At 39.9% G+C, this 17,217-nt stretch overlaps 1 protein-coding gene across 1 annotated transcript in view; it reads left to right on the top strand.

Moving 5' to 3' along the window:
• Nucleotides 1-17,217, top strand: part of LOC140479312 (sodium channel protein type 9 subunit alpha-like) — a 173,767-nt gene that overhangs the window by 134,380 nt on the left and 22,170 nt on the right. The window contains exons 14-16 of the mRNA XM_072573248.1: nucleotides 775-828; nucleotides 5,784-5,925; nucleotides 11,164-11,267. Coding sequence (XP_072429349.1) covers nucleotides 775-828; nucleotides 5,784-5,925; nucleotides 11,164-11,267 — 300 coding nt within the window. The remainder of the gene's footprint in view (nucleotides 1-774; nucleotides 829-5,783; nucleotides 5,926-11,163; nucleotides 11,268-17,217) is intronic.

The following is a 17,217-nucleotide window of genomic DNA, read 5'->3' as shown; positions in this document are numbered from 1 at the left end:
ATGAATGGCCTGGCTGAAAATTTGCAAAATGTAAACTGGATGCATACTTGACAGTTGTGGAATTTGCCACATTTACATCATCCTGGGAAGACTCTTTGAAGCCTAGTTGAAGACCCTTTGAAGTAAGTTATTAAGAGTCTATAACCAAGGACTCTGACAAAGTCTATCTTTGTGCTCAGCGACAGGTCCTAAAACCTAGACTGAAAACAAGCAATCGGCTGTAAAATAGACAACAAGGTGCTGAACATAATAGCATTGTTTGACTACCTGATTCCTTAAAGTTGTGGGTTTGGAATGTTGCCTTTTCTTGATGCCTTTTAACTGAGCAGGCATTATTAAAGCATAATTCACACAAGGTGAAGGCAGTTTACATTGGTTATCCATACCTTGCAGTAGGATAACACATAATATCCAACCTAACCTGGGTGGCATAGGAAACAGACCAGAATGTTGCAGTCCATGGAAGACAGAGCATTTTACAAGTAATGGAAGTACAAGTCATTGTAATTTAGAAAGACTGGAACTTAGATGCCAAGAAGAATTCAAAAAGCAAAATATTGTGGATGCTGGAAATCTGACATTACAACAGAATGTAACAGAAATACTCCATAGGCTCAGTAACACTTGGAGAGATAGGAAATGACCTTGCCTCAGAAAAATTGCTTCAGCAATAAAATAAAGTTCTACATGAAAAATTAGTTTCAGGTCTAATATTAAAATACTTAGAAATTTCATGGTAATCACATTATTTTGTATGTGTTTTTATATTTACAGGCAACATTTGAAGGTTGGCTAGAAATTATGGCAAATGCTGCTGATACTCGTGGGGTAAGTTTATGAATCTTGTGTCTTGAAGCACTGAGTTTATATTTTATATTTTTGCTAGTTACGCTGACATTATGCTGTTGGGTGTGGTGATGTTAAGTCTTCCAGCTTTATGTTTAATCTTAAGATGGGTACCATCTCTAGCTTAATTCTTGACAAATGCAATATTCTGCTTAGAATAAATTGTCACATGTGCCACCTTTGTGCTCTCAGAAAGTTTTGCTGTCTGATTCCTCCCAACCATATCTTGGTGCAGTACCAGGGTCCACAGCTGAATTGGAGAGAGTCTGGCCAAAAGTGGAATCTGTTGGCCCTGAAGATTTAGGTGGACAAATCTGGAGGCACTTCTGGCTTGAGGGTCCAAACTTGCTCAGAGCGTCCTGGTCAGATGCAAGCTCACCCTTCTTGGCTTGAGCTCCCGCAGAGTTGAGAATTTCTAAAGTATGGAGGTGGAGGGAGTCAGCAGCTCTGGAGTCGGCAGCTTTAGAGGCTCCTGAGAAGAGAGTTCTGGAAGACCTGACTCTGGTTCCTCCTCTGGTTGGCACCTCCTAGTTACTGCCCTGTCTCCTTGTGCAGTCAAGTTCCCTCATCATCCAGGTGCTGAGCATCAATGGCTACAGCAATGTAATGCAGGTCCATGCACATATCCAGCAGTCATTCAGTTTACTGGACCTGGATTTCCATGGAAGATGCCATTCTGTCTGTGAAGTCAGCAGATATACATAAGGCAGAGCCAAAATGGTACCGATGTGATGGACTTCTCCAACCTCTGCTCCAGTATGTCAAGTGTCTCTGTCAACCCTGCCTACTCCTCCTTGATGAAAGCTAAAAACACCATTCTTATAACTTTTGTTTTGTCAACGAGCAATAATTTTCTCAAAAGCATCCTTTAAATTCCTTTGGCATGACATTACATCCTGCCACTGCACTTGACCTTGTTAAGATTACAAGGAAAACTATGAGTGAAAATAATCTGTGAAAGTGGGTGAGAAATGAAAATAATTGGGCAGAAGGGCAATGGGGAATACAAGCTGAGCTGCCATTCAAACATCAAATAATCTGAAAAGAAGAACATGGGAATGTTTCCATCATGTGGGTCCTCTTGGCCACAATCAGCAGTATGGCAGAAGACTCTCAGCAGGTCAATGGATATAGATTGTTTGTAGCTGATAGAAACAAGGCTTACTGAGGCAAAGAGGGAATTGATAGTCTCAGGAAAGAAAAGGAAAAACAATTATAGTGATCTATAATAATAATAACACGTTTCATTAGAGCAAAGTAAGTTGTACCTTTGAAAAACAGCATTTCAGGGAATTCCTTCCTAGTACAATGTATCAAGATGTCAAGATGTCAAACAGGACCAGGAGTAATTAATGAGCTGGCATTAAATTCTATGCAAACGTGTAAAAATATCAATAACATCAAGGCAGAAGCTGCATCTAAAAAGTATCCTCTGGCAGAGGTTGACTGATCAAGCAACAAGCTTTAAATTTTGAAAATAAATCTCCTGAATAGCATGTATACATAGCAGTACAGTAACAACACTGGTTTCTTATCACACTGGGGCTAAAAGTATTTACTTCACATAAGCGGTATCCTTACAGCCGACTCCTGGGCAGGGATTTTTAATTGCTGTCTTTGAAAATAGTATTTCTGGATGAAATAGCTTTGGCAAATAGAGTTAAGGAGAATCCAAAGGGTTTTTACAAATACATTAAGGACAAAAGGATAACTAGGGAGAGAATAGAGCCCCTAAAAAACAACAATGCAGCCTTTATGTGGAGCCGCAAAAAAAGGGGAAGATACTAAACGCATATTTTGCATTAGCATTTGCTGTGGAAAAGGATATGGAAGATTTAGAAAGTAGTGAAATAGATAGTGACACCTTGCAAAATGTCCAAATTACAGAGGAGGAAGTGCTGGATGTCTTGAAATGCATAAAGGTGAATAAGTCCCCAGGACCTGATCAGGTGTATCCTAGAACTCTGTCGGAAGCTCGAGAAGTGATTACTGGGCCTCTTGCTGAGATATTTGTATCATCAATAGTCACAGGTGAGGTGCCGCAAGAATGGAGGTTGGCTAACTTGGTGCCACTCTTTAAGAAGGCTAGTAAGGACAAGCCTTACTATAGACCAGTGAGCCTGACATCGGTGGTGGGCAAGTTGTTGGAGGGAATCCTGAGGGACAGGATATCATGTATTTGGAAAGGCAAAGACTGATTAGGGATAGTCAACATGGCTTTGCGCATGGGAAATCGTGTCTCACAAACTTGATTGAGTCTTTTGATGAAGTAACAAAGAGGATTGATGAGGGCAGAGCGGTAGATGTGATCTATATGGACTTCAATAAGGCGATCGACAAGGTTCCCCATGGGAGACTGGTTAGCAAGGTTAGATCTCACAGAATACAGGGAGAACTAGCCATTTGGATACAGAACTGGCTCAAAGGTAGAAGGTGGTGGTGGAGGGTTGTTTTTCAGACTGGAGGCCTATGACCAGTGGAGTGCCACAAGGATCGGTGCTGGGTCCCCTACGTTTTGTCATTTTCATAATTGATTTGGATGCAAACATAAGAGGTACAGTTAGTAAGTTTGCAGATGACACTAAAATTGGAGGTGTAGTGGACAGCGAAGAGGGTTACCTCAGATTACAACAGGATCTGAACCAGATGGGCCAATGGACTGAGAAGTAGCAGATGGAGTTTAATTCAGATAAATGTGAGGTGCTGCATTTTGGGAAAGCAAATCTTAGCAGGACTTATACACTTTATGGTAAGGTCCTAGAGAGTGTTGCTGAACAAAGAGACCTTGGAGTGCAGGTTCATAGCTCCTTGAAAATGGGGTTGTAGGGAGATAGGATAGTGAAGAAGGTGTTTGGTATGCTTTCTTTTATTGGTCAGAGTATTGAGTACAGGAGTTGGGAGGTCATGTTGCGGCTGTACAGGACATTGGCTAGGCCGCTGTTGGAATATTGCATGCAATTCTGGACTCCGTCCTATCAGAAAGATGTTGTGAAATGTGAAAGGGTTCAGGAAAGATTTACAAGGATGTCGCCAGGGTTGGAGGATTTGAGCTATGGGGAGAGGGTGAACAGGCTGGGGCTGTTTTCCCTGGAGTGTCGGAGGCTGAGGGGTGACCTTATAGAGGTTTACAAAATTATGAGGGGCATGGATAGGATAAATAGATAAAGTCTTTTCCCTGGGTGGGGGAGTCCAGAACTAGAGGGCATAGGTTTAGGGTGAGAAGGGAATGAGCTGCCAGAGGAAGTGATGGAGGCTGGCACAATTGCAATATTTGGAAGGCATTTGGATGGATATATGAATAGGAAGGATTTAGAGGGATATGGGCCAGGTCTGGCAGGTGGGACTATATTAGGTTGGGATAGCTGGTTGGCATGGACAGGTTGGATCAAACGGTCTGTTTCCATGCTGTACATCTCTATGACTCTATGACGCTATGATGTGTCAGAGTCTCTTTTGGATGGAATTGTCAAAGTGAAGGCTGGGTCGGAGAATCAGCCTGCTTGCTTCCAATTAGTGGGCTGTTCATGTTCGAGAGGAGCTTGTTGAAGGTTGAGGAAGACAAGAAGGCAATTTTCAATTGGCAAACCAAAAAGCCAATGTCTGGTCCTACTGGTGCCTAGCTGCTAGGCACAAGGCAGGAAACAATTAAACCTGGAATTTTGCCATGCCTTGAGCAATGTAGACAATGGTGAGAAATGTGGGAAAATACAGCAAGATTAGAATAATCTAATTCCCAATGCAAGATTTTTTTTTCCGATATCAACTTTTGTCTTAAGGTTTCAATGACAAGATCAGAATCTCGGTGATAAGTGGCAACACTTCCATGTATTTGCATCTCATTAACACACCAACTTGCCTCATTTCTATGCAGTGTGTAGTTCTTCCCTCGTCTCTTGAGAAACTAGACAGTAACATTTCCTGACTTGAAAGTCAAAGTGGTTACCTGGTGGATACTGCTCTTCACAAACATGTCCTTGAATAGTCCATGGACAATGTTCTCTTCTCCCTCTTGTCCACAGAAGTCAGCATCAGTAAACCATCTTGGATAATTTGGGACCAACTCAGCATCCAATACAACCCTTCAGGACTTCATTTTGGAGTTCATGAACATCTTTGATCTGCCTGCTCCTGCCAGATTACTTTATACACAGGGACATATAACCATCTCATCCATCTACATGGGATTATTGCACTTAGTTAATTTCTTACAGCTCACTCAGTTTGCACTTACTTGAAGACTGCCAGTATCTATAGATTGAGTAACATTTTAGCCAAAAGGCAAGATGGGTTAGTAGCCATGGAAAGTGAGGTGGATAAGATCCTTTGTGTGGAGATGCTACATGCAGTAGAGAGGTTGGAGTCTATGAGCTTTTGTGAGGCGGGTGTGCAGTAGCAGAGTTTGAGTGAGAGATAGCAGAGAGAAGATGGTGCTACTTAACCCTTGCACAGCACAAATGATCATTGATGTTTTCCTGCACTGCTGTGCATAATATCTAATTCTGGAGTCGTCACTGACCAGGCAGCTATCAGTTTACGCTGGCTATGTTTGGTGCCCTGACCTCCTGGTGGTCTAATGGGTAGACAGTGGCCTTCCTCTCAAACATCCCATCCATGAGAACCTCCATGTCACCATATGAAAATAGGGGGTCAGATTCCCTATCTGAGGCATTTTAATTTCCTAAAAGGACAATGGGTGAGATAGTTCCTGGTTTTCAGCTTTTAAAGTGGTATGCATCTTGACTTAAATATAGCACCAGCAGCTTGTATGTTAGAAGGTCCCATCAACAGTGGGAATGTTGTCTCTCCTGCCTCAAGATTATCAAAGACAGATAGTAATTGCTTGCCAAGTTAGTGGCAATTTGGATTTTTTTTAAATCTTGCAATGTATTGACAATTTTACTGTGCATTCACATTAATATTTGTAATGTGTTCTGCAGATTGACCTTCAGCCTGAAATGGGTGCAAATCCATACAGCCTCTTCTACTTTGTAGCTTTTATTGTAATTGGAACTTTCTTCACATTGAATCTTTTCATTGGTATAATTATTGATAACTTTAACACCATGCATAAAAGGGTGAGTATTGTGTTCCTCTCTCATGCATTTTGATAATAGTTCAAAAATGACACATGACTTTAAAAATCACTCTTTAACGTGCATAATTCAAATAGAAACTAGTTTCTAGTCAAATTTCTAAGGTGCAGAGGATTCACACAATTACAGATATGTCAAGCTTGGGACTCCACTCATTTTAAGATTCCAATTATATCATATTGTTGTGGCATTGTGCTTATTTAAGTGATAATGATTAAAGTCAACAAATGAAAGGTCCATTTGATGATAATTCTTGATCTTCTTGTGCCATAAATTAAGCATTGGGCTGTCTTGATGAAAAATTGAAATGAGAGCTGCAGAATATTTGCAATGAGTTTGAAGTATCCAACATTTTCCAATGTAAAAAAGGAGGACAACTGTTCATCACTAGCATTAAAATTTAAATTGCATTTATAAACAAAGGACTTTAGCTTAATATATTTTATTTACACAAGTGCCCCCTCAGATTGAAGGGTAACGTGGGGCAGTAGCTCTTTATCTCATTCATGTGTTTTGCAGGCTCACACTATTATATTTGAATAACATTAGGTCATAATTTATAGTTAGCAGATAATTCTATAATTTATACAATAATTTGGAAGTGTCCCAAATGAGTGAGTAGGCAGCTCAAAGGGCATGGTGGGTTAGTTCTTTATAAAGCAGAGCTAGGGATAGGTCTGCAGAGCTGTCTAACCCATGCTGGGACTAGAAGTTCCTTGGATGCTGCCTGAACTGTTGTGCTCTTCCAGCACCACTAATCCAGAATCTGGTTTCCAGCATCTGCAGTCATTGTTTTTACCTAGTCTTTACTTGTCAGGAGTAGTGGCTCTATTTTGGTGTTTAGCAGCAAAAGATGTCCCTTTCCATTCAGGCATCCTGAGTTATCAGAGTTTCTTTAACCAATCAGAAGTATTGTTAATGAGCAGCACAAAATTGCAACCAAGAAGTGTCCATTAGTGATCAGATTCAATGTCATCAAAACTACAGAAAGCCAGATCAAGAGAGGGAAAAGAAAGATTGGTTTAAGAGACAGAAAGAAAATGCTTCTAAAAAAACTTCAACAACAATTAAGCTTTAAAGGAATAACAGTTCAGACTTGTAACAGTGAATTCCCATTGACAGTGAGGTTGGTTGGTTTGAGTTAAGAATTATTATGCCATTAACAAATGTAAAGAGACTGAAATAGTAAATTCCCATTTTTCTGTTTTGAGCTTCATCCATATTTATCCATATTTAACAGACAAGCACAGGAATTTCATACCAATTGAAACATTTGAATCGTGAGGCAGACAAACAAAATGTAAGGAAATATTAGGGCTGAGGAACAGAATCTAAGACAAGATAGTTTTAGTAAACATCTTAAAGGAGGAGAAAAAGGGAGAGAAACAAGCTGCAATGGCAAAGAAAGTATTGCAGAAAAGTCCAGAGTTCCAGCTGTACTTATTCCCAGGGTCCCAACTTTTGCTGGTGTGGAAATCTAAACTGCACACAATTTGATGTCTCCATGGCTAAAGCAGACATCTCCGAGATCTCACTTTTAATGGAACCAGGCCAGCTTTTCCTTGACTCAGGGATCACAGATCTTAGAGGGTTCTCGGGGCAGCGGTTACTTCTCCAAAGAAGATTTCTAATTTTTTTTTTAACAGTTCCGCATGTTTCACTGGTACTGCCTTTAGTGTACACTGGATGAATGGCCACAGAGAGCCGCATTCTTGGTCAAGGATAAAAAGAGGCATTTCACCTTTAACTTAGTTAACTAGCATTTTACGTAATCAATCCAATTTAATTTTATCATTTAATCAACTTATTTTTATCAATTAATTTAACTAGGTTAAATGAATAATTTAATAAGTTATAATTTATTCTTAATTTCTATTTATACTATTTATTTCTATGTTATTGTAGTTATCTTTAGTAGCTTTTAAGTTTGTTTTCCATATTAACTTGTATCAAACACTAAAACATGAACAAAATTACAATTTCTTACTTCCTAAGTTTGCACACATCATTGCAAACATTTAAGGTGGAAGCATTCCCATAACCATTACCAAGTTTCAGCTGTCTAAGTGGATCAAGAACAATGTGACCAATGGTTTACGCCAAATGCCGTAGGCGTGCAATTACCCCTGATCATCCCTTTCAAATTGGCTGGCTGTCAATTATAAAATAGAGACAAAAAAAATGAAATGAAGCGTCAGTTTTAAAATTACTCATATTTCCAGATATCCCAGCTATTAAAAACCTTAACCCAACCCCTTCTTTACCCTCCCGTAAATATCCAGGTCCAAGGAACAATACTTAAAAACAAATTCTTGTTGCTTATAATCACTTCTGCATTTTTTGATTTGGAAACATTAATTAGGTATGCTTTGAACTTAGAGCAGCAAAACTGAAAATCCTTAGGGATGGCTTTTAACTTTGATAACTGAATGATAAACTTGGCACTGCAGGCTGGCCTACATTATATATTTTGTCCATGTCAATGAACTGGAGAATATATGTTGGAAGATAGCCTCTAATCTCCAAACAGCTGATTTGAAACTTTGACTCGTTGTAAAATGACCTTCTGCCAATCAGGATTCTGAAAGGAAAGAATACTGCAATCATAACCAACTGGGGTTTACCAGACCTTGCAAAAATGGTTAGTACCATCGAATGATCAAACTAGCAATATCGGTTTCTCGCCATTCTCACAGGTTTTTTTCTCATGCAATTCAAATGCAGTGATTAGGATACTTTTAAAGGGCCTACTAGCATAGGGATTTGATAGGCACTGCCATAGTGCTGCCATTGGGAGGTCGACTGGCATTGCTATTGTTTGAAAAAGTAGCCATACCAATCTCTCCAAAACTGAGGTTTGCTATCCCTCAGGAACGGAAAGGCAAAGGGCTGGGACACATTAACTAAAATCAAGTAGACGCCTTACACAGTGAGCATTTTGAGGAATTGAATGCCACCATATATCTGCATGGCTAACTGTATCACTATCTTCTCAAATTCAGATGAAAGATGACTATGTGATTCTTTCCCAAGACTTGTTCTAGAAATGCCATTTCCAGTGTGTTAGTGCACTGAATTGAATTGAAGCTATTGTCACGTGTACTGAGGCACAGTGAAAATCTTTGTCCTGTGAGCATTACAGGTAGATCACATAGTTAAATAGCATAGATAAGTAAATAAGTAAACAGCAGTGAAAACCAAAACACAGGTACAGGCGAATGCTAAGAGTCTGTGAGTCCATTCAGTATTCTAACAACAGTCGGGTAGAAACTGTTTCAAAACCGGTTGCTGCATATGTTCAGATTTCTGTACCTTCTTCCCAATGGTAGAGGTTGTAGAAAAACATTGCCAGAGTTGGATGGATCTTTGAGAATGCTGGAGGCCTTTCCTTGACTGTCGGCCTGGTAGATGGATTCAATAGATGGGTGATGTCCGGGCTGATTTCACCACTCACTGTAACCGTCTCTGATCTTGAATGGTACAGTTGCCATATCGGGTAGTGATACATCCAGCCCAAATGCTCTCGATGGCACACCCATAAAAGCTTGGCCGTCATGCCAATTTTCTCAGCTGACTGAGGAAGAAGAGACGTTTTTGGGCCTTTGTAACCAGCGTGTCCATATGAACAGGCCAAGAAAACTTGTTGTTGATGACCACTCCCAGGAGCTTGACACACTTGGTCCAGCTCTGTGCCGTTAATGCGTAGGGGCATGTCACTTTTAATGGGTGGCACAGTAGTTAGCACTACTGCCTCACAGTGCCAGAGACCCGCCTCAGGTGACTGACTGTGTGGAGTTTGCACATTCTCCCCGTGTCTGCATGGGTTTCCTCCGGCTGCTCCAGTTTCCTCCCACAGTCCAAAAATGTGCAGGTTAGGTGAATTGGCCATGCTAAATTGCCCGTAGTGTTAGGTGAAGGGGTAAATGTAGGGGAATGGGTCTGGGTGGGTTGCGCTTCAGCTGGTGGGTGTGGACTTGTTGAGCCGAAGGGCCTGTTTCCACACTGTCAGTAATCCAATCTAACATCCTGCCAAAAGTCAATAATGAGTTCCTTTGTTTTGCTGGCATTGAAAGCTAGGTTGTTCTTAGTGCCCCATTTTTTCAGGTCTTCCACCTCCCATTGGTAGTCTGTTTCATTGCCATCTGAGATTCGTCTGACTATGGTGGTGTCATCAGCGAACTTGTAAATGGCATTAGTCTGGTATTTGGCGACGCAGTCATGGGTATACAGTGCGTACAGTAGGGAGCTGAGTACGCACTCCTGGGGGGCTCCAGTGTTGATTGTTAGTGAGGATGACATATAGTCCCTAATTTTCACTGATTGTGGCCTGTGGGTCAGGACACTGAAGATCCAGTTGCAGAGAGTGGGGCTTAGTCCGAGATCACTAAGTTCAGTAATCAGTGTCGAGAGGATAATAGTGTTGAAGGTTGAACTGTAGTAAGATTCTCACGTAGCTGTTCTTGGTATCAAGATGTTCTACGGAGGAGTGAAGGGCAAATGATATGGCATCTGATATGGACCTGCTGGTCCGATAGGCAAATTGGAGTGGTCAAGGGTAGTGGGGAGGCTGGAGTTGATTAATGCTATAACCAACCTTTCAAAGAACTTCATGACCACCAACGTTAGGGTCACTGGGGAGTAGTCATTGAGACATGCTGCATGAGCCTTCTTAGGCACAGGGATGATGTTGGCCCTTTTGGAACAGCCAGGGACAGTGGCCTGCCTCAGGGAGAGTTTGAAGATGTCTGAGAAGACCTCTACAAGTTGATCTATGCATGCACTGATCCAAAAAACAAAGAAATGTAGATATAAATCTTGCCAGTATCAGCTTCTACAGTCAATTCTATTGTCTTTTTCTTTGTTTGAATCCAAATGTGAACCTTAACTGTAGCAATTAAAATTTGTTTTATTTTGTTGAAGCACCTCATTTGCATTGCTTAATCTTGTTTATTTATGTTGACATTGGGAATTGAGTTTAATGATAGATTATCCTGTATGATTTAGTAATTGAAAACAGACTTGTATTTCTTTGTCAAGGATATTATCATTGGGAATACTGATAAACGAAAGAAAACACAACAGAAATTGCACGTATCACAAAGGCAGACAATATTTTGTTAAAATGCTGTAATAAGAGTTGAAATCTGTGATGCGATAAGTACAGATTTTGTCTTAGTTTATGCATTTCTGAATTTCCTTTTGCTTTTGTTGCAGTCACGAAAAGAAGGAGCTTTGGTCACAGTTCTAACTGAAGATCAAAGAAGGTTTTATGGCACACTTAAGCGTCTGTTTAAGACTAAACCATTTAAGAAAATTCCAACTCCTAAGGTACGCTTTGACAAAAAGAGGTTGCTTCATAAAAATACATATAAAATGCATTTATTTTACAAAATATAGCTACTATCCAGCTGTAAAGCATCCATAAAAGGCTGTAATTTTGAAACTGAAACAATTAATTTGAACAGTTTTGTACATTTGATTTCCATATTCATCATGCTGTTTGATGCTTCGACCTGGGCACTTGCAAGAGTTGGTCTGGTTCCTTATTTATTTATTAATTCATCCATGTTTATGGGTTAGGTTTTGACTCTGATTGAACTTGTGTGCCAGGCAGTGAAAGGACCAAGCCTCAGGAAGAGTTGAGGCAGTTATGGGTAGCAATGGTCAAAGTAGATTTTATGGAGGAACTGAATGGAGAAGCTACAGCTCCACCCAATCCCACAAAAATAAACACAAACTTACCCGGTGACTATTCTATGCACCATGAGCAGGCTGATATTGTGTAGTGCGTACTTTTAGATTTTGCAGTCCCCAACATGGCGAGAAAAATGGTGAACAGGTAAAATTAGTCAGGTGAGAGGCAATAAAATCAGAGTCTTGCCATTAAGATAAACTTCAGTGATTAAGGTCTCCCTCTTCAAGTGATGGATCAAGTCTTGTCACCAGTAGGTGGCGAGAGGCCTATTCCCGTGCATTGACATTTCACTAATGCTACAACTCACAAGAGTTAACTTCAATAAACTGAATGGTTCAGAAACCTGACGGCAGAAAGCAGGCATTTACCTGGTGAGTTGCACTTCTTCATCCACCTGAAATGTTAACACTGTTTCTCGCTGCCTAAATTGCTGAAATTTTACAGAAAGTTTTATTTTTATTTATTTCCTTCTATTTATTTTCCCTCTGCATCTAATTAGATTATAATCCAAACCTGTTCCTTTACTGTTATTTTACTGCCTCATTTTCTAACCTTATATCACATTTGTTAAGGAAATAAAATACTGATACCATGAATCATCAAGGTCCCTGATTTGCACTTTGCTCTCTCAGTTCCAACAGACTGAAGGATGAGGTAGAAGACCTAACCAATAGAACCCAAAATGAGATTGAAATAACTCCATGAGGGCAGATATCCTGTCACCAAGTTGCCCTTGTTTATAAGGGATATTGGAGGACACTGACCCAGCAAGCACAGAGCCAGCTCCTGGAATGAACAGAGCCGCAACACTCTGTTTATATCTGTCAGCCAGGACTCCCTGATGGTTCAGGTTAACAGCCCCAACCAGGGAACTCATATTCTATGAGATCAACCTGGATGACCTCATTCCAATCGCTACAGAGATATTCAACTCCAGCAAATCCAGACCCATTAATTTACTGGCCCATTAGCCCCCTTTATAATAGGCTGCAAATCTTGTTAAACTTTCAATGATCTTTAGAAGTCTAGGACACAACTCCAGCTCCCTATATTTCCAACACCATCACTTTTACCAGGCATTCCAATTCACAAAGTCTCAATCAACCAGCAAGTGACTAGTGAAAACAAAAATTGCTGGAGATCACAGTGGGTCAGGCAGCATCCATGGAGAGAGAGCAAGCTAATTTTCAAGGCTAGATGACTCTTATGATCGCCAACACTTTTTGTTTTCAATACAGATTCCAGCATCTATGGTCATTTTTTCCGACAGAAATTGATTAGTGTTCTTATATCTTTTCCTTAATGTTATGTTTCGGCCTGCTCAATTGAGGAGAAAGTACGCTTATTGTTCACGGCAACCAGTTCAGCTGTATGTGCCCAGTTGATCAGCCATTTTTCTCATGTTCACAAGGAGGAATACATTAAGCTTTGCTTTTCCCCAGCAGCAGTTACTTAAATCAGAAAACTAAATATGATGGAGCTCGAAATTAAACAATACCTGGTAACACTAGGGGCTTATTATTCATACTCAGACTCTAGCAACGTTTTCAGTAGACTTAATTGAAAAATAAAGGCTCTTATCCAGTGTGTGAACAGGAGAAATATATTAATACCAAGATTAGGCAAGGGAGTGCACTCTTTGGGGATTTACCCTGGCTGACATCACCAGAATGAGCCAATTACACTTCCTTAACAACTGAATGTTTCTTTGAGTGTTGCAGAACGGTATTCCAAACACATTTTTCAAAATTAGCTGCCTGGAAAGTATCAACTGGGATGTCAGATTTAAAGTATTTACAACTATGTCTAACAACAAAAGCAAAATATCACAATCGCTGGAAATCTGAAATAAAAATAGAAAATGCTGGAAGATTGGATCAGGTCACACAGAGAGAAACAGAATTATACATCAAATCATTGACCTTTTATGAGTTCGGTGCCAGTTCACCAAATGGGGCATTTTCAAAATTAGTCATTCAATTGCTTTTTTAAATTATTTATTCATGGGTGTGGGTATCACTGACTGGGCCAACATTTACTGCCCATCGCTGGAGACTGGCAAATGTTACACCCTTGAACAAGGAAGAATGTAAAGATGAGTTCAACAGCTACAAGTCAGTTCCACTTCAGTGGATGGGAAACTTCTAGAAACAATATATGGAACAAATTGATGATCACATGGAGAATTTCTGCTTAATTAAGGAGAGCTAATTCAAAGGAAATGGCATTAACTATCTTGCTGGAGTCTTGTGAAGTGGTAGCAGAGAGTGTTGCTAGGGATGATGCAGCTGATGTTGTGCCTGTGGACTTCCAGAAGTGATTTGCCACACAACAGACCTGTATCCAAAGTTAGAGATCATAGGATAAGAGACATTAGCAATATGGATATGGAAAGGCCAAGTGACAGGAAACAGGCAGTGATGGTTAATGCATATATTAAGAGCTGAAGGAAGGCTAAAGGTCCAAACCACATTGCTGTGGGTTTGGAGTTATATATAGGCCAGGCCAGGTAAGGATGGCATATTTCCTGAAGGATTTTAATGAACCAGATCGTTTTTTTTCAATGACAATTTGTTTCATGGTCATTGTTAGGTCCTTCATTCCAGATTATTACTGAATTCAAATTCCACCATCTGCCATGGTGGGATTCAAACTCAGGCCCCCAGAACATTACCTGGTCTCTGGATTAATAGTCTCGCAATAATACTAGTGGGCCTACCCCAATAAGCCAGCTATTCAATCCTAGAATCGTGGCTGTGGGTTTTTTTTGTCAAAGCAAACCAGCCATAAGTAGGATTGGCAGTAGTCTGAAGAACTAGGAGGAGAAAGCATTGGGAAAGAGTGAACTAAGACATTACCTTTGATATGTCACTTCCAGTACTCCCTTTAAGAATAGATCTAAAAACATTAAGTGGGGCATTGATATTCTGAGTAAGATCAGTGCCTGCTGAATTTAGAGACAGGTTGCTAAAGCAGATGCTAGGACCATAGGATGGTTACAACACAGAGGGAGAACATTCAGACCCAAGCTGGTTCACTGTAAATCCAATTTAGTTAATCCGTCTCCCAGCCGTTTTCCAATAATCCTAGAATATTTTTTCCGTTCAGGTGCTTATCTAATTTCCTCTTGAAAACCATCATTGAAACTGCTTCCATTTTCAGGCAGAGCTTTCAAAGTCTTAAACACTCACTGTATATAATAATGTTAAATGATTTGCTCTTCTGTCAGCCATCTTAAAATCTTCTTAATGGCAGACCCTGCATGATTCTGAACAATTCTCAAACTTCGTTTTTTCTCAAGAAAACAACTTTAACTTCTCCAAAGGCATTTAGGCAGTATTTGTTGATACCTGCAACTGAAGACACCTGCTCATTCGGGAACATGCCTGTGTGACATTCCAAATATAATATGTCTTCACCTATCATCCCCTGAACTCTACTCACAATCACTCCCTCTCCTGACCGCATTCCCACAGAAACTGTTTGCACGTGCACGCACGATTTAAATTAGCACATAGTATACAGGTGCTGGAGGCAACAAATGCAGCCATCCATTTAACTAATATTCCTCATTCCTGGAAAAACTCTGAATACTCCTGTCTGTATTCTTTTTAAAGCCTTCCCTTTTTTTGATACAGTGTGATGATTACAATTAGGCATAATAGCCCTTGCTAAGACTAACTTCATGCTTTGTATAAATTCATCATAACTTTCTTTTTTCTTACTTTATGCCTTTACTTCGAAAGTGAAGGACTCCTGTACCCTTGTAACCACTTTCCCTGATTAGAATGTTTTCGGATTTTCACACCATTACCGGCACCCAACATACTTCCAGGTTTGAGATTTGAAGATACCGGTGTTGAACAAAATCATACAACACCAGACTATAGTCCAACAGGTTTAATTGGAAGCACTGGCTTTCGGAGCGCCACTCCATCAGGTGGTTGTGGAGGACACAATTGTAAGGCACAGGATTTATAGCAAAAGTTTACAGTGTGATGTAACTGAAATTATACATTGAAAAATACCTTGATTATTTATTGAGTCTTCCATCTGTTTGAATACAATGATAGTTTCACTTCTTTCATGTGTAAATCACAAAACATTTTTTTAAAAGTTGCATTCTCATTAACTGTAACAATTGGTGTTAGTTAGACAATATGTTGAAGGTGTGAAACATGAAAGAAGTGAAACTATCATGGTATTTGAACAGACGATAGACTCAACAAACAATCAAGGTATTTTCCAATGTATAATTTCAGTTACATCACACTGTGTGCGGCACGGTGGCACTGCTGCCTCACAGCACCAGAGACCCGGGTTCAATTCCTGACTCAGGTGACTGACTGTGTGGAGTTTGCACATTCTCCCCGTGTCTGTGTGGGTTTCCTCTGGGTGCTCCGGTTTCCTCCAACAGTCCAAAGATGTGCAGGTTAGGTGAATTGGCCATGCTAAATTGCCCGTAGTGTTAGGTAAAAGGGGTAAATATAGGGGAATGGGTGGGTTGCGCGTCGGTGTGGACTTGTTGGGCCGAAGGGCCTGTTTCCATACTGTAAGTAATCTAAAGTAAACTTTTGCTATAAATTCTGTGCCTTACAATTGTGTCCTCCACAACCACCTGATGAAGGAGCGGCGCTCCGAAAGCTAATGCTTCCAATTCAACCTGTTGGACTATGACCTGGTGTTGTGTGATTTTTAACTTTATCCAGGTTTGAGAACCTAGTTGCAGGAAAAAAAATGTTCAAAAATTGCTTCCCAGCTTCTATTTTTCATTGCAGTACGCAATGACCACTTTCTCTCCGCAATATATATACCCTGTAAAAATTTAATGAACTGGCTTCTTCATGATTGTCTTCAGAAATTTAAGGCCATTCTCCCCCAAAGATTGTGCATAATAGAAGGAACCTTTGCATCCATTCATGAAAACTGTGGACTCTTTTCCTAATTTAACTATTCCTGCGTTGCTTTAGTATAAATACTCAAGAAGCATAACAATTAGTTGGCTCTTTTGAACTGAAAGCATATATAATAAACTTCATTGATTAGATCATAATTCCATACTTCATGGCTAATTTCCCTTCACAAGCAGTACAACTGATGGAAGTTCCCATCATATTCTTCACCTCAAAGGTACTGACATGCCTTTTCCATAAAGATTTATTTACAGTTTTGCGACATTCAATAAGTTAGGCAGAAATTTACCCAACTATTTCACTCTGTAACTCAGACCAGCAGAGAAATGGGTCTTTGGTTTTCCCATGTATTTGATTGTTTCACTTTTTTAAATTCCTTTTGTATGTGTTCAATGTGTCTGGGTTACATTACTGTAGGAAAGCACTTTTTCTTGTTTAGCATAAGGACCTTTTCTATCATAGGTCATATTTTGTTCATTGTTTCCTAAAATCAGGATATTATCTGTAACAATATTTATTCCTTTGCTGTCAGGCTGCACCTGTGTCATGATGTATTCAATAATTTCCACAGTTGAAATGACCCCAAAGGGCATATCTGCCAAAAGGATTAAAAAGTTAAACTTTGATAAGTATAGTTGTTCTTTTCCATGGTCAGAATTTATAACAAGCA

The sequence above is a fragment of the Chiloscyllium punctatum genome, chromosome 1 (assembly GCF_047496795.1).
Source record: "Chiloscyllium punctatum isolate Juve2018m chromosome 1, sChiPun1.3, whole genome shotgun sequence".
NCBI classification, from domain to species: Eukaryota; Metazoa; Chordata; class Chondrichthyes; order Orectolobiformes; family Hemiscylliidae; genus Chiloscyllium; species Chiloscyllium punctatum.
The sequence above is the reverse complement of the archived record's forward strand: the minus strand, read 5'-3'. Positions and strand labels throughout refer to the sequence as shown.